This window comes from Chaetodon auriga, chromosome 15 (assembly GCF_051107435.1).
Source record: "Chaetodon auriga isolate fChaAug3 chromosome 15, fChaAug3.hap1, whole genome shotgun sequence".
Lineage (NCBI taxonomy): Eukaryota > Metazoa > Chordata > Actinopteri > Chaetodontiformes > Chaetodontidae > Chaetodon > Chaetodon auriga.
This window is the reverse complement of record NC_135088.1, coordinates 20,665,713-20,688,916: the sequence shown is the minus strand read 5'-3', so window position 1 is coordinate 20,688,916 and position 23,204 is coordinate 20,665,713. Positions and strand designations below refer to the sequence as shown.

Here is a 23,204-nt window from a genome sequence, read left to right as displayed (position 1 = left end):
ACAGCTGAGTGGCAAAGTACAGTGTCATCAATAGTAATGTCTACCTATATCCTGGGTATTGACGTGGGAACTACTTCGATAAAAGCCGTTTTATTAGAAACTGGCACCAGATCGGTGGCTGCGAGTCACGCTTTAACAACTACGTCAGATATAACCGACACTAGCGGGATAAAGGTGAGTACGCTTACGTGCCAGATAAGTTCAGTGACACTAACGCTTTTGCGTGTTTGTCCTGTGTGTAACCTGGCTGCGTCTCTACGCCACGCAGGCGAAAGAGCAGCACACCGGCCGGATCATAGACACTCTGAACCGGTGCATCGGCCTGCTGCCCGGGGACAAACTGCAGCATGTCAGCAGCATCGGGCTGTCCGGACAGATGCACGGACTTTTATTGTGGAAAGGAAAGGATGGTAAGTGTGCTGCTACCTGCCTGCATGTGTGCGCACTATGGTATTTCACAACACGTGGTAAATTGTGTAACAACGGCTACGTGAGTAGTCTGAGCTGAGACTGAGTTCTTCATTTATTATTTCATTTGAAGTGTGAAAAAGTCACAGAGGAAGCAGCAAGTTAGTAAAGAGATTGTTTTTAGAGCTGATGCTCTTGCCACCCCAAATGTAGATGTTCATGTGAAAAATACTTGAAATTCCAATCAGAATATGTGCCTCTGCTCAGGCTCCTGTTCAGAAGAGTATGGGACCCACAGGACCTCATATGAGAGCCCTGAGGCTCCTGTGGTGGTTGGTCTGTTAATGTGTGGCCCCTGCAAATGCACAATCTCTACTCACCCAAGAGGTTCTTAAATCTAAAAAAAAGCTTAGAATTGGCCCAATATGGGTCCCACATCACACATTAATCATCATCATTATTATTAGTAGTAGTAATATTTGTAAAGAATTAATGACAATTTAATTGACATTTTGGTTTCAGAGTATTAGTGAATTAAAGAATAAATTGATCAAATTGGTGACAGTGTAATTACAGATCCTCAGTTGAAACTTGAGCTAGTTCCAAAGAGCTACTCTCTAATTGATCCACTCATGTCCGCTGAGGGTGGGGACTGCAGTCATGATAGAGGCGTTTTTGAGATAAGTCTCAATATGACCTAACATTATGAAGATTGAATTTGTATGTAGTAATAAGTAATAAGTATGATTCCTCTGGATAAAGTTGAGAAAACTCTGTAGAGCACATACAGTATATGACTGATAACAATCCCTTCTGTCTTTAGACACTAGTCTCTAGAAATAATGACTTTAATGACTATGTTGCCCTCTGCTGGTTGCAGTCAAAACCTGATCTGAAAGTAGTTTTATAATCATAGAAAATCTCTGCTACTGGGTTGTTTTTGTATCCAAAGAAACAAACCAAAACCATTCAGTCCGATATAATTTACTTTGGCATGTTTGGTTTGCTGTGTTTTTCTGTATCTCTTGCAGGTTGTGACTGGTCCAACAGAAGCTTCTTCACAGCCGGAGACACCAGTCAGTTGATCACCTGGCAGGATGGGCGCTGCAGCAGTCCCTTCCTGTCGTCTCTTCCAAAGCCAGACTCACATCTGAGTGTAGCCACAGGATTCGGCTGTGCAACTATCTTCTGGTACATGAAAAACAGGTCAGCACGAGCATTTTAAGAGCCCCACGTAGAGCCCACTGCATCACTCGGTTTTGTGAGTGAATCCTAAAGATGTGTGGTGTCACTGCAGGCCCGAGTTCCTTGAGGACTTCACAGTTGCAGGCACCATCCAGGACTACGTGGTGTCCATGCTGTGTGGTTTGGATGGGTGTGTGATGACGCCTCAGAATGCAGCCAGCTGGGGCTTCTTCAACACTTCCTCCAACCAGTGGAATATAGACATGTATGTTCAGTGCAGAGCGTCCTGTTGTAGTAACACCTCAAGTTGTTGTCAGCACATTTTCTTGACAGCTGACATCGGTTCAAGTACTAAACGCATGAAAATGTTGTATGGCATGTGCATGATTGGTGTTAAACTACAATCACTAAACACTTTGTGCAATTCGTTGCAAACTCACAGTGTCAGAGTTGTTATGTGTAACCCGTGTACCTAACAAGCCACTCTGTGTGTGCATGCTGCAGTCTGAAGGGTGCCGGCTTCCCTTTGCACCTGCTGCCTCAGTGTGTGCCATCTGGTGGCTTGGCGGGACAGACGTGCTCTGACTGGCATGGTATCCCTGCTGGTACGCCAGTAGGAGCCGCCCTGGGAGACTTCCAGTGCTCTGTCTACTCCTGCATGAGTGCACGGACAGATGCAGGTGAAACAGGAAGTCCAGTCATCTCTCTGAGGCCAGGATCACACTTGATGCAGTGACTACATAACTCTTTGACAGTCACTAGATTTCTTCTACTGTTGCACGACGGATAATGTACAACAGCAGAGAGAACAATGGCAAAGCATAAGAATAGGTGAACACGTGAATAAAAAACATCCGACAATAAAGAAAGTATACAGCAGTAAATGTTCCTGTGTTAGTTTGTTCTCATTATGTTTGAGCGCGCACAGAAAACAAATCGAGTATGCATCAAGTGTAACCCTGCCATCAGTGTTTCTTGCATGTCATGTTTAGTGCTGTTGGTTCGCAAGCCTTAGATGACAGTTTGTATCTTTCTCCTAATGTCACAGTTCTTAACATAAGCACCTCGGCCCAGCTGACCTTCGCCATGCCAGCTGACTTCAGACCTCCAGATTCTCCTCAGCCTGCCTCCTCCATCTCCTACTTCCCCTATTTTGAAGACTCCTACTTGGCGGTGGCGGCTTCTCTCAATGGAGGGAATGTATTGGCCACTTTTGTGGGGATGCTCACTGCATGGATGAAAGAGCTTGGTATGTATTTTTAGCCACGCTTGTAAGCTTTGAGTACATTTTTCCAGCGCTGACCACGGACAGAGAGTTTAGACTGCAGCTAATTGATCACAGTAGACAGATGGCAAAATGACACAGATTGTTGCTGTTCAATGTGTTCTATCCACATGTTAGTTTGCTCCTCTCATCCCTCCCAGGTGCAGAGCTAAGTGATTCGTGCTTATATGAGAAGCTGATTCATTGCGCCCTGAATCAGGAAACGAGCGACCTCAGGGTGAGTCCTACCATCCTGGGGGAGAGACACAACCCTCTCTGCCTGGGTCAGGTGACCAACATCTCCCCTACCAATCTCTCTCTGGGGCATTTGACCAGGGCACTGTGCTGCGGAGTCCTGGACAACATTACCTCCATGATGCCTGTGGAGCGTCTGCAGCAGGCGGGGGTCAGCAGGATTGTGGCCAGTGGGAGCGCCATTGCACGCAATGAGGTGCTCAGGCAGGAAGTGGAGAAGGTGTTTCCTCAGCCGGTGGTATACGGACAAAACGCAGACTCTGCCGTCGGCGTGGCCATGGTCCTCTGTGACCTACACTGAGCAAGTGATCCACAGGGGGATCGCTGTCTGTTCACGTGATTGGTTGAGAGTTTTGCACACTTCTGAGTACCTCACTGAATGGTATCACTTTGTTTAAAATACAGAACGATACGGCAAACTGAAGCTCTATAACATACCTGTTTTGTTCTGTGGAACTAAAGCAAAAGCTGTGTTGTGTGCAGAGAAATTCTGACATTTTTAGGACCAAAAGATCGAAACTACCAAATAATTAACATACAGACTCAAGCTAGCCGCTGAGTGCAGCTATAAATCCCCCTTCAAACATTTCATTTCACTGCGATTGAACGGCTAGAAGGAACATGCTGAGCATTTTGGTCTCTATTGTATTGTTTAGTGGTGTATTTTTCCAGACAACATGAAGCCACAGTAGAGGTTTTATAGCACTGAATATTTCAGCAGTTTAAAATGATCAACGATAAATGTAGGTTTTAGTGTCAGTCCTCAGAGTGAGAGCTTTTTCCTGCAGCTGCCTTTTTGCAAAGATACTCATCATGCATCAGAAAAGCTCCTCTGTTGAAGAGCTGATTTCTCCAGTAACCTCATTCCAGCAGCATACAGTGCTACTGAAAAAACACAGTCTACCATGATGACACACATGCACACACACAGACTCACAAGGTGAAAACAGTCACTGCTGGTAATTAGCTGTAAAAGCTAATTGGAAAAAAATCCACATGTATGCAAGGAGGTCCCCTCTGAGTTTGGTGTTTCCATCTAAATTCTTTCCTCTTCATGTCACGTCGACAGTCTGCAGCTGCTTAAGGGGGTTTAATCCTCTGTGTGTGTGTGTGTGTGTGTGTGTGTGTGTGTGTGAGTGTTTTTATCTGATACATTTCTTGTTGTGTAGCACATGCTCACAGGCCTGTATCACAAAGTTCAGCTTCGTCTGCCTGTCTTTGGGTTACCTGGCTTCACTGGGCATAACATCAGAGATCCTGGATAACTGCTGTAATGATGCTGTTATCAGCTTCTCTGTTAACTCTGGAGTTTTCCTCCTCAGCTGCGAGCGCGTTCGTGTGAAGATGCAGAGTTTTTAATTACAAGCCAATCACATGCAGCATCAGGAGAGCCATGACTGGAGTATTTAATATGAGATGAAATGAAACACTGATACCTGTGGGCAAATATGGTTATTATATACACCATATTATGTACAATACAATTACACGAGTAAAATAGAATAAGAAGCTACAGACACAGTGGGAATAATAAGCAAACCGTAAAAGCAAAGCATCGACTAGTGTGAATTAATAAATGGGTCTTTTTAAAGACCTTGTCTTCTTAAATACATTTTCATTGTGTTCAGTAGAGTGAGTCTGCAGTGACATTTGAAATAGTAATACACATATGATAACAGTTAAAGTTAAAGGTGCAGCTAGTCTATGCAAAAAAAAAAGGCCTGAAGGAGAAGAAATCAATGCATGGTGAAATGTATCTGAACAAAATGTCGCATTTCTAATTTATTGAGCTAATTGTGTTTTCGAATAAAATGGTCAGTGAGGATACTTTTCATTTCCACTGTCTACTGGAGTCTGAAAAGATGTCACACTTAAAAGTCGACGCCGTTGGGGCTGCTGCAGGGAATGGAAAAGAATCACAAGGCGGTTTATGTCGATGGATGGATGGATCCTGTAGGAACGATGACTGCATTTGTCCAGCTAGCTGATTGGTCACTGGGTGATCTGGGTCTGATCTTCTGAAGTTTTAACCTGCTCTGAAGCAGGCTACCCATGCAGCCATACCATGGTGATCTGCCTCGTTTTAAAGTGAACCAGCGTAATGACACCACCATGAGTCCAGCTAATACTCTAATCTTTGTGATACAGGCCCCAGGTCAGCACATTTATCAAAGGGTTTAGTGAATATGTGCTCAGACACTATCACACCTGTTCTCTGCTCAGTTTGTCCCAGCACAGTCAAACACTCTGGGATTTTTTTATTTTTATTTTTTGTTTTCTATCAAGATCTAATTTAGATCAATGTTAAGTGCTCTTTCTTTGCCTTCCATCGTAATGTTCAGTTTTGAATGTCTGCTGCTCACAGAGTGGGTGGATGTCCTTGATGATTGTCAACCTTCAGTGTTCATTTGGCTTTAAGCACTTTTAACTCTTTATTCAAGAAGATTATGGTACTAATAAAGCAGCTTATTTTGTGTCGAATTTTGAATATTTTGGGATGAATGGCAGTTAATTTTAATATTGTCTTAGGCTACTTCTTCACTGGTTTTGATGCCAGTTTTGAATGGAAAACACTATCTCTGCATACAAAGGCACACATTGAAAAGTCCAGACAAACACTGGGAATGAAGCACCAGGCTGTAAAATATCAGAAATAAAGTTGTAGTTGGTCTGGTGCCTATTTTGGTAACGTTATGAATACTTAAACCATCTCCTGGAGGCCTGCATGCCCTGTTTGACTGTAAAAAAAAAGAAAACAAGGAAGTGATATTAAGAAAGGAAATCGTCACATCTCATGAACACAGATCATACTTGTAGGCAGAAGCAGTGCACCCACACCCTCACAGGAGTCACAGGACCACAGCTGCACTGAAAACACACAAGCGTGCATCTGAGTAAAACTACGAAGAGGCAGAGAAGACAGACAGGAAGCACAGCAGCAAAAGTTATGGGCTCGGCCAAGAAGTGACGGAAAGAGTTGAGTTTTAAGGCGCTTTTCAGAGGGTAAGTTCTTCATTTATGAGCGGGTATTTTCAGAACCATGAAATGTGCCACTGGTATTTTCTCGGTGGGATTAATTAATATATATCAGTTCAGTTTTCCTTTCTGTATATGAGCAAGTTGAACAGCTTTGTGGCTCCTCTCTCATTAAACTCATCTGTTCGTGTCAGATAATACACTGGTCGTGCATCTGGATTCCGTTGTGGTATCTTTTGCTGAGCAGAAGTGATCAATACAGCATCCTTTTAAGCACTCAAGTCTCCAGTAATGTGCTCTGATGTTCCCGAGGGCATGTCACATTATCTCCCTCTGGCTTCTTCATGCTAATCTCACCAGCATTTCTTTAAGCAAGCATCCCGGGACGCAGCGCAGTAAGGACTCTCTGCAGGACGCTCCACTGTGTGCTGCTCTTTGGTTTTTGACTTGAAGATCAGATTTTTTTTTAATCAACAAGACAACCTGGAACAGGAAGACTTCTTTCCGGTGAGTCGAATGATATGTTGTGGTGTTGTTAGGTTGCTTGTTGTCCTGGAGAACATTGTCACACATCAGTAATAACATAAGCAAAATCCTCTCTGCACAAAAAAGTAGGTTTTTTCTCATAACATGCTGCATTTCTTGTCATATATTCAATACATTTATTTCCTGTTTAATGAGAGTTAATGAGGATGTGGAAAGAATATTATGGGAGAGGGGAACAGATTTCCCCACTAACAGCAACTCTGTCCCATCATTTTTCTTAATTATTATGGACGTACAATTATTCATATTTGTACATCAGAATCTGGAATATTCTCCTGAAAAGCAGATCATGTATCAACATGTCTATAAATAATACAGCAGGAAATCAGGACGTGGTGTGGAACAGTGTGCTCGTGCACACATCGCTGAACAACAAAGAGCTTTAAAATACTGGATTTCCATTGTGGTCAGTGAACACAAAGTCTTATTCATCATTCAGATGTGGTATGACTAGAAAAGTCACGTTTCATGTGACAGTCATGTTTCATTGGGATGTACTGTATGGGAAATGTGATGTTCTAAAAATGAGATATGCATACTTCTCCGTTTTTCCATCCTTTCTGTCCTGCGGTGCTATACATTCCTCTTCTGATGATCACGGAGTGTCACAGAGTTATGAGTCACTAATTCCCCATTTTGTGACAGAAAAGGGGAACAACGAGCCACCAAAGATTAGCTTCCCATTAACCTTAACATGTCTTCCCTTCATTGCCATTAGCTGAACTTTGCAGAAATCTTTTCATTGACCCAGTGATTCTGTCTCTGTGTAAAGTGTGCTGTAAATGATGTGATTATTCTGCAAAGAAGTGGCCACCAGATCAAGCGTTGAATGTGCTGCAGTCATGGAAATCTTCTGCTAAATACACTCCTTTGTTAGTCTCTGTGGGTGAAACATCACATGTCTGAAAATATGTCTGTGCCCTTAAAGGGCAGTGAGGTAATCCCCTGTAGTAGACATGTTTCACACCCAGCTGATACAAACACATGGTAGCTCATGTTAAAGCACTAAACACCTTGTCCCACATTGTTTACAGCAGTGGTCCTCAACTGATTTTGGCTTGTGACCCATGAAAACAAAGGAATGTGTGTGTGTGTGTGTGTGTGTGTGTGTGTGTGTGTGTGTGTGTGTGTGTGTGTGTGTTGGTTGTGATTTTTCCTCTTGTTCATGCTGTTGATAATCTTTACGTCCCTTGGATGGCTCCTAACAACTAACTTGAAAACCACTGATCTGCAGAAGTTAAGTTTTCTACACTTGCTCTCTCTCCTGTGGAAATCTGTGGCAAACAATTAGTTGAACTACCTCACCACATGTACCGCTAGCTGTCAAATTACCTTTACTGGATTTATTGGTTGTTATCTGAATGATGTACCCTTAGTGAAAGAAATACACTAAAATATACTAAATATAATTAGTATACTGAGCATACTAAAGTGTACTTGCAGACTATATGCTACATTGAAAAAAATATTTTGTACTTATTACATTTAAATAAAGTTGCATTAAGTATACTTGACTGTGCTAAAATGGGATTATTTTAAGTATACAGAATATACTGTATATATGCTTATTCTGAATTACTTTATAATCACTCATGCTTTTCTTCAATTTAAAGTACAACTGAAAAACATTACTAATATAATGTAAGTTGTACTTTGAGTCTACATTAAAGCTAATATAATAATAATATATATATAATATAATATACATACTATATACATACTAGTGTATTTTCACATATACTTTGAGTGCACTAAACTCTTAATGCATTAGAAGTGAGGATTTAAAGTGTACTACCAATTTGCTTAAATACATTGCACTTATAATGTACATGAACTGTACTACTAATGAGTTATGAGTGCATCTACATTAGTATATTTATATACTGCTTGAGCATTTCCAGTACACTTTAAGTGTAACTTAATAATCCTAAAATTAGGCTACTTGTGCATTTTTACATACTTCTTGAGCATTTTCAGTACACTTGTACTTTAAAAATAAGGATGAAGAGGATGTACTGTACATACAGAACATGTCCTCAGATATACTATGCACTCAGTTCACATTAATGCCTGCCTGTCCTTGAAATATTTGGCACCTCTTATTGTCTTATCCTTGGAAATTATTGGTCTATTTTTCCCATCATTGACAGCCTGATTCTGATTCTGGATGTTTGATCTAAAGATGATAATAAGACAAGCTTTAAAAATATGACACTTACTGGCACTGACTGCTGTTGTGACATAAGTGTGAAATTTGAGGTCGGCCTTGTATGTACATGCTTTTGCGTATCTGTTTGCGCTATGATTATGATTGAAGTTAATTTTAAGGGCACTATTATAATAGCAGTGTTTCAACGAACTTACTGAAAATACGCTCAAGTATATCTTTTTCACTTGGGACACGTGTGCTGGATTTCTCTGCAGACCATCAGAGCAAGAGGTGAGGATGAAGAAGTCAGAGATGTTTGGCTTCTCTCTGGAGTCAGACGACAGGACGGAGGAGGAGAGATCGCGGCAGAAAGCTGCGAAGAAGGAAGGACTGGTTTCTGCCCTGGGTTTGGGCCAGACGTCGCCCACGGCTCCCATGGACACTGATTACCAGGAGGAGATGGAGGAAACCAAGCCTCAGCTCAGATTCAATCTCAACTTTGACAAGTGAGCCTCTCCATGCAAAGATACAGTGATTTCTACCTTTCTTAATCCTCATTATACCATAGGTGCTGTGCGTCATCATCCCCACAGTGTTGATTAATGCAGAGAGTGAAGCTGCTTGACCTTTTGACCCACAGGAATCGTTTGTAACCTGTTGCCTGTAAAATATCTTCTGTCTGCAGAGAGATCCGAGGCGAGGGGCAGCACAGCAGCAGGAGAGACAGCAAGACATTTCACATTGACATGCTGTTTGAGGCAGTGTCCAATGGGGACGTTGGAAAGCTGAGCAACCTGCATCAGTACCTGCACCAGAACATGAAGAAACTCTCCGACTCTTTGTGTGAGCGTGAGACCCACAATGCAACAGCTGCACCAAGCAGTGAGCTGCTGTCCTGTCTGTTAATTCCCTAAATGTGTGCTTATGCTTGCAGATAAGTCCTATGGTAAAACGGCCCTGATGAAGGCTCTGCTGCACCTCAAAGACGGCAAGAACGACACGGTGGAACTGTTGATTGACATTTCAGAGAAGATGGGTGACATCAAAGAATTTGTGAATTCAGCCTACACCAACAGCTACTACAAAGGTAAAATGTGTATGAGGCAGAATAAAGTTTTGCAACAGTCTGTGTGTCTTTCATCAAACACAGACGATGTTCAGAAATGAGGCTGCTTTCCTGACGTGAGTGATGTGTGACTCTGGCAGGTCAGACGGCTCTGCATATAGCCATCGAGAGGAGGAGTCTTTACTACGTCAAGCTGCTGGTCAGCAAAGAAGCAGATGTTCACGCCAGAGCCTGTGGAAGATTCTTCCAGCCCCATGACGGGCCCAGTTTCTACTTTGGTGAGTCCATGTCGCTGCAGGGAGGAGCGCCCTCCTCTGGAGCCTCGCAGTCAGACCATCGACTCAGGAGATGAGTCATATATTACCACTGTGTTACTGAGTGAGAGGCTCTTCTCCTGAGACAAAACCAACTCAATACATTTGAATTATGAATAAGTCATTTTCCAAAATTACGTTTCATTATTTTGCTTTGAAATTATTACATTTGACTTAAAGTTGATATTTTACTTACTTATGTATGCGAGATAAGAGAACTCGAGGTCAAAAGTACCTTTAACATTCTCAAACATGAGTGAGTTACATCCTATAGTTTAAAGTCTATTTAAAGATCCCCTCCAGACATGGTTTTACACATGTATTGCAATAGTACACTGCTGTGAATAATAGTTTGTGTTTTGATTTAGTTGTTCAGCAAAAAAAAAAAAAAAAAAATTTACCTTGTTGAAAGTTTGCAAAATTGCATCTGTCCTTCTTTCCTTATTGAAAAATGCCACTTGAAACAGAAACTTTTAAAACCTTCAGCAGATGAAAGTGAAAATAATACTCAGATGTGAAACTCTGCACATACAGTAATCATTCTGCGCAGTGTAGCTCAAACAAACACATTTTGTCTCATGGAGGGGACTTTAAAGATATGAATTTGTCTGCTATCAGTCTTAAAGCTCTGCTGTGAGAGGACATGTTTACACTTTGATGGACTGAATGTAGATACAAGTAAAACATTCAGACAGAGATGCGTTTAAATCATTTAAAGAGTGAGAAAAAGCTGTAAATCAGCAGTCTCTGTGTGTGTTGTCCTCAGGTGAGCTGCCTCTGTCTCTGGCAGCCTGCACCAACCAGCCCGACATAGTGGACTTCCTCATGGAGAACGACTACCAACGAGCCGACGCTAAGCTGACGGACAGTCAGGGCAACACTGTGCTGCACGCCCTGGTGGTGGTGGCTGACAACTCCACGCATAACACAGAATTCATCACCAGCATGTACGACCGCATCCTCAAGACCGCAGCCCGACTGCAGGTCAAGCTGAAGCTGGAGGACATCGAGAACAATAAGGGGCTGACGCCTCTCAAAATGGCTGCCAAGACTGGCAAGATCGGGGTAAACACTAGAAGATGATAAAGAGAGTACTGCACAGTCACTACAGACACAGCACAGAAACAGTATGGGGTCCCCAGCTCCACTCAACACACACAAAGTGGTGTTTTGGTGGGCCCTGTGAGTCTTCAGTCTTGCTGGCGGGGGTCTCACCTGGATTATCGCATATATATTCTGCTCTGACTTTGCTTTCGTTTGTCTGCAGCTTTTTTCACACATCCTGAAACGGGAATTCCAAGAGAGTCACACCAAACACTTGTCCCGTAAATTCACTGAGTGGGTTTACGGGCCCGTCACCTGCTCCCTGTACGACCTGGCCTCTGTGGACTCCTACAAGGACAACTCAGTGTTGGACATACTGGTCTACGGAAGTGACATTCCTGTGAGTCCCAGCATTGTGAGACCAGTCAGAGTTATGTTATTGTGTACTCTGACATCTGTCTCCTGCCGTCTCCTCTCAGAACCGTCACGAGATGCTACAGACGGAGCCTCTGAACCGGCTGCTGGAGTCCAAGTGGAAGATGTTTGGAGGTCACATGTTTTTTTTCAACTTCCTGGTCTACCTCCTGTACCTGATCATCTTCACCGCTGTAGCCTACAATAAGCAGGATGGAATGGTGAGTTGCCTGCTCCAAACTGTGTCTCTGGTCTCTGTAACCATCCCAGACAGACCTGTACTGATGTTGTTTATGCTTCTCCTCTGCCCCACAGCCACCGTTTACCATTGAACATACCATAGTGGGTTATCTGTATGTTTCAGGCCAGCTACTGACTGCGCTGGCAAACTGCTATTTCTTTTTCATAGGGGTACGTAGATGCTCTTGTGTTTTAGATAAAAAACCAGCGATTCACATCACCACCTTGTGGAAGTTGTGTTCCAATACGATTTATCAAAAACCTCATCTAAATCCCTAGATTATAGACATGAAGAGGAAACGCCCCAAGCTGCAGACGCTGCTGATTGATGGATATTATGAGATTCTTTTGTAAGTACTAATCCTTCTTTCTAAGACATGGTCAAAATTGAAGGAATCCTATGGAGTTTTCATGCAAACATGTTTACATTCAGTGTTTTTCACCAAAAGGCATTGTTTACTGGTTACATTTGCAATGCTGATTTCTAAAGATATTTTAAATCATGCATGTTTAAATTGATGTTCACTAGCAAGCAGTCTTCTTCTCTGTCTTTGTTGACATCTTGCTACGCTTCTTTGCACATTACTACCAACTGTCAATCAGTGTGAAACCTGTGGTAGGAAAATATATTGCACCATACGCATTCATGTGTGTGTCCATAAACAATGTAAAAAGTGTAGAAAACTCCACAGAGTTTTACTTAGACTGCTGTCTGCATCAACAAGCAAAGTGAGTAACTCAACACCAGGCTAGTTCCTCTCTGTTTCACAGGGGTATGGTCAGAAATGCGTTCTGAGGCACTTTGACCACACCCAGCAGTGATGTAACAGTGCACTGACACACCCTGAAGGACACCATCACACCACTGAGTTGTCAACCCAGTTATGTGATTGATGTTTTCAGGCATTAATCTGAAAAACTGGGTAAAGTCAGGTTTACATACGGTGTCTATAAAAAGTATTCAGCCAGTCGGAATTTTCACAGAGCAACATAAAGATTAATACAGTACTTTATGCAATTAACTGACTTATAAATTCAAGATAAGAAGAAATATAATAACATAAAAATGGAGCCAGTTCAGCGTATTTTTCTTGCTGCTTTGCTCATCATGAAAACTTGAACAGTCACAGTCTATTATTTAACTAAATCAATTCAAGAATTTTCTTAGCTGCAGTTGAGCCAGAGAAAATGTCCTTTATCTGATATCTTGACAGATGAGGGAGTTACTCTTCATTCCACAGCACAATGTTTGAGAGACATGTGTGTGAAAACCTATAATATCAAATAGTATTTAGGTCACTTGACAGCAAAAATAATGAAACTGGGACGCTAAAATTAGCTCATTGATAGATGTGCCAGTGTATTGCTGATTACAATGGAGGCAAATTGGGCTTGGAACCATCTTTAACTGACAGCATCTCTGAGTTGATTGATTGTAATTATATATATATATATATATATATATATATATATATATATATATATTAGCTCATATATACACACACACACACACACAGTACTTTCGACAGACACAGTACTGACTCACCGAAGTGTGACCAGAAACTTCATGACTGCACACATGTCATCTCCATTTAAATCATTTTGTGACTGCTAACAGCACCTGGCCACACCAGCCATAATTGACATGTGTCCTATTAAAGCTACATTAAATCTACTTTGGTTTGATGTTATAAAACAATGAAACATGAAAACTTCCAAATGTGGGTGAATGCTTTTTGTGGGCACTATATAATCTGCTATTTTTGAAATAATAATAATAATAATAATAATAATAATAATAATAATAATAATAATAATAATAATAATAATAATAAAACTCCCTTTAAATCACATTCTCTGGTGGTTGATCTCTTATTTGACAAGGCTTAATCACCAAATAACTCCTGGGGTTTCTTCAACAGCTCAGACTGGGGTCATCTAACAGCTTCAGATGGTCTGAGGATGAATTCTTCTGGCGTCATTTTGTTTTTGTAGATGTACTATATAGTGTTTGCACTGCTATCATTGACAATCATAAAGCTGTGCGGGATCACAGTGGTTCCTCTGCTGCTGACAGTTTTTTCCAGGGCCTCCTCTTCCTGGTCTCTGCTGGGCTGTATCTGAGCGGACAGCAGGAGTATCTGGGCTTCCTGGTACTGTGTCTTGCTCTCAGCTGGGTCAACCTGCTCTACTACTCCAGGGGCCACATACACATGGGCATCTACAGCATCATGATACAAAAGGTATGCCACACAGGTCGTACTGCACCACAGCCGGCATCACAGTGAACAGTCTGATCCCTGAAGCCCGTTGTCTTCCTTCCTTGTAGATGATCCTCAGTGATATCCTGCGCTTTCTTTTTGTCTATGTCGTCTTCCTCTTCGGATTTTCAGCAGGTATGTCTCAAAAAACACATCTGCATTTCTCCAAAAATGCAGAACATATTATTATGAAGAGTTCTACTTAGCTTTTATTGATTTTAAAAATAGCACCATGACCAGACAAATAAGGGTCATTTTGGGATATATACATGCAATTACACTGCTACTGTAAATATACCATGAAAGGAGGATGTACTGTCTGTAATCTGCTTCCTATCTCCTGTCACAGCGGTGGTCACCCTGCTCATAGAGCCTCCTGTGAAAAACATCACTAAAAGTCTGGATAGGGGACGTTTCTGGAATCATCAGCCATCTGACAAGGAGTGCCTAAAACCCACGTACAGAAACATCTCCTACACCACGCTGCAGCTCTTCAAGTTCACCATCGGCATGGGTGACATGGAATTCACCGAGCAATACCAGTACAAGGAGGTTTTCTACGTGCTCCTCATTGCCTACATCATTCTCACCTACATCCTGCTGCTCAACATGCTCATCGCCCTCATGAACCGCACTGTGGAGAGGACTGCCATGGAGAGCACCAGCATCTGGAAGCTACAGGTGAGGTGTCCTGAAGGCCTCTCTGGTTCAGGGAGTGTCTGTTCAAGGCAGCTGTGGTTTGATGAAGTGCCTGTGACTGTTTTCAGAGGGCTATCACCATCCTGGACATGGAGAAAAGGCTTCCGTGCTGTATCAGGACGAGGCTTCGCTGTGGGGTGGAGAAAAACCTTGGCACTGCTCTTGGAGATGACCATCGCTGGTGTTTCAGGTTTGCCTCTTTCAGTTCAGAGACAATACGATCAGTCTGACGTGCTATGAAAGGCTCCATCGACAGCTGCATGTGAACATCCTGGACGACATGACACACTCAGAGTTACACAGTAAATATCCCTGCCCCACTACAGATGAGGACCTAAAAGCCCCATCGCTGTATGTCAGGGAGTGATGTGATTATTTGTGATTGTTGTTTGTGTGTAATATGCACCATTAAAGCACATAAAAACTGTATTTTAGCCACAACCACACCATGGCTATAGGGATGGCAGCGTTGGTCAGTTGGTCTGCTGGTCCATTATTTTGGTCCGACCTGAAATATCTTAGTTATTGGAGGGATTTACATGAACTTTGGTCCAGACTTTCATGTTCTCCTTAGGATAAACTGTCACAACCACTGTGCTTACATGTGTCCTGTGGGATTTCCTTGTAAACAACAAAAGCTTAAAAGTTTACGTTCAGTGTTACTCGTTAAAAGGCATTGTGCGTATTCTTAAGGTCAAACAAATGTATTGAATGCATCTACGTCTTTGTAAAACATTTGCAAGGCTGAGTTTTTAAGTATTTGAAATTCAGCCTTGCTTACATGCATGTTTATTTGCACGCAGTGTTCATCCCCGTCTTTACTGACACACTACAGCATATCTTGGTGTGTTACCGCCACCTGTAGATCACTGGAACAACATGAAACCGTTGGCCGGAGAGAGCACTGCGTAACCCAGCTCTTTAGCACTTACAGAGGTCAAAACCTCCACAGGAAACCTTTAAGTTGCCACAGCTACATTTGTCCTTCATCAAATTACCAGAAAATACCTGAAACATAGCAAAGCACAGGAAGAGCAGCACTTAAGCATAGAGATACGAGCTGTGTTGTGGGACTCTTGGCAAAAGCTGGAATGTGCACTGTACCTAAAAGGTACTTAAAGGCAACACAACACATGCTCAGTGCACAGGGCTCCCAAGCAGATTAATCCAGCCCAGGGTAAGAACTGGAGATGCTATGTTTATGGTGGTTAAATAACTTCCCAGTAGTTATTAGTGACCAGCAGAGGCATATTTTGTGATTGACACTGAATAAGACACTAAATCTGTGTCCATAATGTGAGTTTTGGTGGGTTTATATCAGGTTTCCTGGTGATAAGAAGGATGCTGTGAGAGCAACAGTACTGAAGTTGTCATATGACCTTTTTTTTTTTTTTTGGCTGGTATCTTCAGTTCTTGGATTTGGCTGTGAGACAGGGTCTGCTATGTTACACAGTTTTTCTTTTTCTTTTATGTGTCAACTCTCACATTTTTAACATTGAGGAGTAAAAATCCCTTGTGCCCAAACTGTTCCACCTCTTCAGGCTGGTCCTCTGAGCAGCAGAAAGGCCAGGTAATAATAACAGAGCAGAAAGAAAGGTTTTAGGCCTGAAGATTTACCAAAAGATGCAGCTGTGTGAGCGGGATCGATTGAAGCGCAGTACACTGTGTTCTTCACTAATTTGCTTTCTCTGACAGCTGATTGATGCGTCACACAGCAGACAGTAATTGGAGCATGTGTCCTCTTGTTGTCTCAGAGTGGAGGAAGTCAACTGGAACAAATGGAACATCAACCTGGGCAAAATCAATGAGGATCCTGGGTGCTGGGATCGTGTCCAACAGCCCGCCTCAGACAGCCCGCCGAATAGACCAAACAGAGGTGCAGATGCATGAATGCACACCCCAAGTTTCTACATTAGAAAATGCTTTTTAGTCATTTCTCTATGAAAGGAAAGTAATCTGTGTCTAGTAACATTTTCCTTCTTTATCCACAGGGAGGAGCTGGAGAGGCTTCTTCACCGAGAGCAGGAGGCGCGGGTGGCAGACATATCAGTCCACGGAGATGAATCCTCTGAGCGGCTCACCGGTCTAAAAGAAAACAGAGAGCTTCACTATGGCTGCTCAGCCTGAGTGACCTGAGCAACGAGGCATTCAAACCTAAAGACAGTATTCAGTTTCAGTTCCCCAAGACATTCAACTGCCAAACGTGTGAAGCGCCTTTCTGACTGACTGACTCTCCAGTGTCAGCTGGATTTTAAACACAGTCTTTGAGGAAAAATTTCACTAACATGAGCAGTGCTGTGGTAGATATTGTAGATATGTGTTCATCTGACTGACAAAATGGTATATAAAACATACAATTTAGTCAAGTGCTGCTTGACTGCCGAGAATATGATGCATTCGAAACACATTAAACATGAACTCGAAGGTTTCTGCACACGCTGCTTCTGCCACCACCTGAACAGGATGCACATCCTCTCTGCACAAAGGCCGTAACCCGCTGGCACCTCTGGCATCGCTCAAAATCCTTCATGGAGTAATACTGATCACGAAGGTGCTGATCCTGCCCTCCTGCTGTGTGCCCTTTATACAAGTCCCATTTTCATCACAGCCAGACAAGCTAAATCTTCTGCAGCCAGATAGTCCTGCGGATTTCACAGCTGGCTTTGTCTCCTCTACTTCCTGTTTCTATTCGGCAGAGGGAGGCATGAAAAAGGGCATGAAAGCACAGAAATTGGTGCAGCAATGACCACCTACAGCATCATCTGTCACACTTACAAATTCTGTGTAGTTTAGCCAGGCCCTCTGAGCTGGTCAGCCAATTGTAAATCTGATTATGTAAGAAACAAATCTGTGATTAGTAGCATACCTGAGCTGTCAGACTGGATGACAATAGGGAAGTATCTCTCCAAGACGGAGCTCATGCAGAATGAAGGTGAAAGGCGATAACTGCACACCTGTTTCCAGAATCAGTTTAAATTAATGTCGCACATAATCCAAACAGTTCAGACTCATTTCAAAGCATAAATTAGAACTTTATTTTATTATTACAATATTACAAAAAGAGTAGCACAACTCTCACGCTCTTGCCTCTTATCTGTCGTACAGAATGACACAAAAGAAAGGCTTATGGACCGTCTTTCATTTCACAGCAATAGTACAAGAAACAAAGAAGAAAATAAAATTTAAATAACAAGCAAATCAAGTATTATAAATAGTCACAACTGCAAACTGAAGCTTTGAAACTTGGAAAAAAATGTTACAGCTCAGTAACTACACATTGCTAAAATATATAATTACAAAATATTACTCCTTTTCTTGCTTTCCATAATAAAGAACCTCTAAGGAATTGCTGTGTCTATTCAACAAAACTTCATTAAAATAAAAAGACCAGAAAATAAGAAGCCAAAAATTGCTGTTTCTGTATCCTCACCATCTTCTTTCTCGGTATTATTTGGGGTTTTCATTAAAACCATGCTCATTTTCAAGGGAAGTCCAAGGACCAAACACTTAAGGCTTTTTAAGGGCTGTTAGGGAGTTAGGTGAACAAAACATGGGCGTCATTGTGTTTATACACACACACACACACACACACACACACACACACACACACACACACACACACACACACGCACGCACGCACGCACGCACGCACGCGCTCTCACTCTCTCTCACTCACACACACACATACATATGCACGCGCATCAGCAGGCAACATTCACACACAATCATTAAACTTTAAAGTTACAGTAGTCTAGTAGGTAAGCCAGTGTACAATAAAATAAACAATGCATTTGCTGTTTCACTTTAAACTTAAAGGTCAGTTTTGTTTACGTCCAAGTGATCTTGCAAGTGATCAATTTGGTCTTTTCAAGCAGACTTCACATCAGAATCAGTAGCAACTACACATTAACTTAATTCACTTAAGTTCCTGCGGTCAGGATCAAAACTCTGGTTAGGCTCGTAGTTCAGGTCTACATGACATTAGTAACACTATTATTTCTTCTACTCCAGAGTTTTGTCCTTGTGACTAACTCCCCTCAACACCTGCAAAACAAATAATCTCAACATTCAAGTAATACATTTGTCATAGTTACAAAAACGATCGGAAAAGGAAACAAACATAAAATGGCACATCCTAATAACAGTGTGTCCTTGTTAACCTGACTTTGGCCATTTCAAGGTATCAGAGATAATCTTTCGTGACTTTTTCTGCTCTAAACATTTCACAATCTTGTTGCCAAACCTTCCTGGCGTTGATAACAAGTTTTTTTTTTTTAAACACCTGAATTCATTGCAGCATTTTCAGCAGGACAGAGAATCAGCTTTTCAACATTATTTGTTCCCTGCTGGATCTTTACTATGTACAAACAACCTGATTACATGCTTCCTTAACTGACAGAGAGGAATCAATCTTGAATAGTCCTACTATACAAATAAATAATTACATTTAAAAGAAGAAAAGCTCTGTGTACATGTGCATACAGCAAGCTTTTCCAGCTGTACTTAGTCTCCAGTGTCGGATGGCTTTGCACTGATACAAGATCGTTACTCTGTCTTCTGTCCTCAAATGATTGTATTTAATCTTGAAGTTACTATGACATTTGAGCATTAACACCAAAATGAATACCAGTAACTTGTCTAATAAAACTAGTCGTAGCCAAAAAAGTCCTGACATGACCCTGTAAAAACAAACAAACAAAAAACATCCATGAGCAGATGTTGCTATTTTCATGAGGGGTCTGTTTTTCTTCTTTTTTACATGCATAAGAAAACTTAACCAATAGTTCTGAAGTAGAAATAATACAGGATCTGTTAAGATCCAGGCACACAGATAGTACAATAGAGGAAAGTGGGAATGATACACACAGTACAGATGTGCACACACACACACACACACACACACGGAAAAGTTCCCTTAAGTGCCAGGTAAAAGCACTCATCAACAAAAATAAAAGTAGCAATTGATCACTTGCAAGATTTATCAAAAAAAGAAGAAAAAAACTACTGTTCTTCATTAAATATATTAATTTACCCTCTTTAACATTAGCGGTCATTTGTTTAAGTTATCAATTTAGTTTTATTCATGTGTTTCCTCTCTTAAGACTAAACAAAGGGGTTTTGATAACTGTTGTGTAGACAAGGCCATAGCTTATCTGTACCCTGGGTGCTGGATGAGAGCGGTTCTGCCATCCCCGACCTCTGGACCTACCCTGCTCAGAGGGGGCCTGTGCATCTTGCCCATCAACCCTAGATTCTGATCACGGAAATAGGGCGTCTGGAAGTCCCCACCCAAGTAATCTGCTGTTTGCATCAGATTAGTCTGGGAGGAGGAGGAGGTGGAGGAGCTCGTTCCTAGCCTGTAATGGGGGGCCCCAGGGGGCCCACAGTCTAACGTGGTGCACCCCCCTGGGCCCGCACCATGGAATGGCATGGCTATGTCCTGAGACCCGGAGCTGTCACTGTTGGGTGTGGGTAGGATGCTGCTGTTCCAAATGTGGGACTGGAAGTAGTGACCATTAGTGTAGTGGGCCATGGGACCCGGCATGCCATTGTTGTTGACAGGGGGAGAGGGGGTGGGCCTCTCCACAGGAGGTTTAAGAGTGTAAGGCTGACCCACACACACCTCTGCGGGGTAGCCCATGCCCTTAAAATGGAAGGCGGGGTCCCTGGAAGGCTGCTTGCAGAGGTGGGTCCCACCGTTCTGAATGTGGGGTACATGAGCCAACTGGTGTTGATTCCAAGAGCGCATCTTCTGATGCTGTGTGTTATGTTGTAGCTGTTGTTGCTGCTGATTTTGTGGTGGATGCAGATGCTGCAGGTGGTGCTGCTGCTTGAGATCAGTATGGTTGGAAGGCAAGTGGTTCATAGCAGCCACGCTTGATGGTGGGTGAGCTCCCACCAGGGCGGTGGCTTTCTCTTGAGGGCCAAGAATGCAGTTGGGCGGGGGGAAGCCAGGGGTGGCAGGGTTGCTGTGCATGGACACCCTGGAGCAGGCGCTGATAAGCAGGTTACGACTGATGGGGCTGGGGTTGGCGATCTGGCCCTCGCACATGGAGGTGGCTCCTGCACCTTGGGCCCGAGCTTGGCAGAACTGGTTGATCTGATGCACGATGGTGCTCAGGTCGGCCTGGCGGCCCTGGTGCAGCCCAGCAGCCATGGAGAGTGGAATGGTTGAGGTAGAGACGGTAACATTAGGCGGAGCGTCGCCATCTGGCAGCTTTCTGCTCCCCTGCAGGCCAGGTGGCGGCTGCTGCTGAAGGTGCTGCTGCTGAAGCATGACGGTAGGGGGCCCCTGTGGGTGGCCAAGGGCTGGGTGCTGAGACAGAGTCTGGAGTCTGGGTGGGCCCTGAGGGTGCTGGGCCATGGGGGGATGGTGTCTGAGGCTCTGGGTGTGACCCTGCTGCTGAGGAAGGGGCATCTGTAGAGTCTGAGGTGGGTCCTGTGGTTGAAGGGGCAAGCTCTGCTGGATACGGGGAAGGTTGGCCAGAGGTGGGTGGTGGTTTAAAGTGCTGGTCGAAGCCACTTGGTAGGGTCCAGTGGGAGGGTTCATGATGACTTCAGGGTGCAATCGAGCCCGGCTGCCATCAAAATCTTTGAGGATGCCTTTAACTGTGGGCACCTTGATGATGGCGAGGAGGCCTGTCTTAGCACTGGCCTGAGAGGAAGGGTAAGGGCTGTAGCGCTGGCCTGACGTATCCAGCCCGTTGACTGTACGACGCACGTGGTTTCTCTGGGGGACCTTGACACTGTTGGGGAAGATCTTGATGGTCAGGGGGTTGTTGGCAACTTTCTTAGCATATGCATCCAATTCTGCAGGGGTTGGAAACGGAGCGGATCTCATCCTTTGTGTGGTGTCCCCTAGGGTGGAGGACAGGACAGGTCAGAGGTGAGACAGAGAGAAAGCAAGAGACAGAATTTGGGTGGGGGGTGAAGAGAGTGGGGAGAGAGGCACAATGAGACAGACAAACTCAACCCAGGAAGGAGTGAATATGGCACAAAAGAGCACATCAGTTGTAATCTGAGGAGCTGAGAGGAACCTGATTTGGAAAGCGCTCTCATATTGCATACCTTGCTGTTTTTCTCCTAAAACCCTCGCAGCTTCCATCTCACGAGGACAAAGACATTTCCAATCTCATTCTCAGCTGAATTATTGAGGCCGACAAATTCCCAGTCTAAAATCCAATTTTGTGGTGGGGTCTGTGACTTTGAGGTCAGGAGCTTTTAGTGGCTTTAATTGACGCAGCATCCGGGCAAACAATAAGAATGCATCAGAGGTGGGGCAATGGGGGCTGCTTGCTACTGAATCACAAACTAAACAAAGAATAAGCAAAGCAGTGATGGTCCCCTGTGGCTGCTTTACAGGGAAGGAAAGAAGGAGATAGATGCAGAGAGCAGAGCTCCATGACAGCAGACAAGTAATCAGACACAGCAGCAGCGTCTCTGATCTGCAGGAACACCTCCCAGGCCTCAGCTCGCAGACATTTGTTACACCTGCTAAGCACCGTGGCTAAATTTAACAATGCCGGAGTGACAATGTGAACATGATTATGTGTTTGTGCATGTGTGAGCGTGAGGGTGTGTTTCATTTATGAGTCTGTTCAAAATGTGCGGCAGGATCATGCAGGTGTCATGCAGCGTCTTCTACATAATGTGCCCATTTTCAGTCCGGTGGATGTGATTGCATGTTTTATCTTAACGCAGTGTGCTTCACTTCCACTCTTCTTCACCAACACAATAACAGTCAGTGATAATCGTTTTAGAGAATGACAGGCTCTTCTCCCTGCTTTCCTCTTTTTCACTGTCCCCGTCACCACAGCCCCGCCACAGTCTGACCTACTTACACCACAGCTTTCGGACTGATGGACATGAGTGGAGCTGATCTGTGGGAAGGATCACTGGTCTGACTAGTTGCTGAGCCACATTTTATTTACTCTCTCATTCTTTTTTTGAGGCGGGACTTTTCAGTTCAGGTAAAACAGATGTTGCCATTGCAGCACACAGGCTACTTCTCTCTGCTGTTGAGTGAGCAGTAATTTGACATGTCTGAATTGCTGGCAGAGGTCTGCAGCTTCATGCGGCCGAGGCCGTTATGCTCAGTCCCTCAGCAGACAGACGGGGCTTGAGGGATGAGGCACAGAGCTGAACTGCGAGCACTGACACGGCGGCACCAAGAGTTGTGCCAACTGGCTAATTAATTCCCGCTTTATTTGTGAACAGGAAACAATGGGTAGCGATGTGCAGGGCCGGTATGGGGCGGCACACAGGGGGCTGCTGTGACTAAGTGTTCAGCCTGCTGATGGCAGCCTCATTAATGCAGGGGTCTGGGCCAAGGAGCTGGAGCTCGACACCCGCCATCGCTGAGGCCTAATGTCTGTCACTGAAT

The 23,204-nt window shown here is 43.5% G+C and overlaps 3 protein-coding genes across 5 annotated transcripts in view; 2 read left to right on the top strand and 1 right to left on the bottom strand.

The window, feature by feature from the left end:
• Position 1: 1 nt before the first annotated feature.
• Positions 2–3,413, top strand: shpk (sedoheptulokinase). The gene is made up of 7 exons (XM_076750240.1): positions 2–174; positions 269–410; positions 1,440–1,614; positions 1,706–1,858; positions 2,098–2,273; positions 2,642–2,842; positions 3,019–3,413. The coding sequence occupies exons 1-7, from the start codon at positions 37–39 to the stop codon at positions 3,411–3,413; spliced, it is 1,380 nt and encodes a 459-aa protein (XP_076606355.1). The 5' UTR covers positions 2–36.
• Positions 3,414–6,073: 2,660 nt separating this feature from the next.
• trpv1 (transient receptor potential cation channel, subfamily V, member 1) lies at positions 6,074–17,839 on the top strand. 2 transcript variants are annotated; one of them, XM_076750236.1, is made up of 17 exons: positions 6,074–6,115; positions 6,461–6,595; positions 9,059–9,289; positions 9,469–9,626; positions 9,718–9,870; positions 9,990–10,127; positions 10,930–11,228; positions 11,431–11,607; positions 11,687–11,842; positions 11,937–12,032; positions 12,141–12,211; positions 13,939–14,104; positions 14,191–14,257; positions 14,472–14,803; positions 14,890–15,011; positions 16,576–16,697; positions 16,813–17,839. In XM_076750236.1, exons 3-17 carry the CDS (start codon positions 9,081–9,083, stop codon positions 16,908–16,910), a joined length of 2,364 nt encoding a protein of 787 aa, XP_076606351.1. In that variant the 5' UTR covers positions 6,074–6,115; positions 6,461–6,595; positions 9,059–9,080; the 3' UTR covers positions 16,911–17,839. The 2 variants fall into 2 exon arrangements, with proteins under 2 accessions (XP_076606351.1, XP_076606350.1); XM_076750235.1 differs by having other exon boundaries at positions 6,449–6,595.
• fam222ba (family with sequence similarity 222 member Ba) overlaps positions 17,833–23,204 on the bottom strand; it is a 28,964-nt gene continuing 23,592 nt past the window's right edge. For both annotated transcript variants that reach the window (XM_076750238.1, XM_076750239.1), the window contains exon 3: positions 17,833–21,679. In XM_076750238.1, the coding sequence (XP_076606353.1) occupies positions 19,971–21,679 (1,709 nt within the window). In that variant the 3' untranslated portion in view covers positions 17,833–19,970. The remainder of the gene's footprint in view (positions 21,680–23,204) is intronic.

Excerpts from the sequence above, each read along its gene's own strand:
- trpv1 (XM_076750236.1), top strand. The coding sequence starts at position 9,081 with ATGAAGAAGTCAGAGATGTTTGGCTTCTCTCTGGAGTCAGACGACAGG. Across the intron at positions 11,608-11,686 it reads TCTACGGAAGTGACATTCCT|AACCGTCACGAGATGCTACA; the intron begins GTGAGTCCCAGC and ends GTCTCCTCTCAG. Across the intron at positions 12,033-12,140 it reads GCTATTTCTTTTTCATAGGG|ATTATAGACATGAAGAGGAA; the intron begins GTACGTAGATGC and ends CTAAATCCCTAG.
- shpk (XM_076750240.1), top strand. The coding sequence starts at position 37 with ATGTCTACCTATATCCTGGGTATTGACGTGGGAACTACTTCGATAAAA. Across the intron at positions 1,615-1,705 it reads TTCTGGTACATGAAAAACAG|GCCCGAGTTCCTTGAGGACT; the intron begins GTCAGCACGAGC and ends GTGTCACTGCAG. Across the intron at positions 2,843-3,018 it reads TGCATGGATGAAAGAGCTTG|GTGCAGAGCTAAGTGATTCG; the intron begins GTATGTATTTTT and ends CATCCCTCCCAG.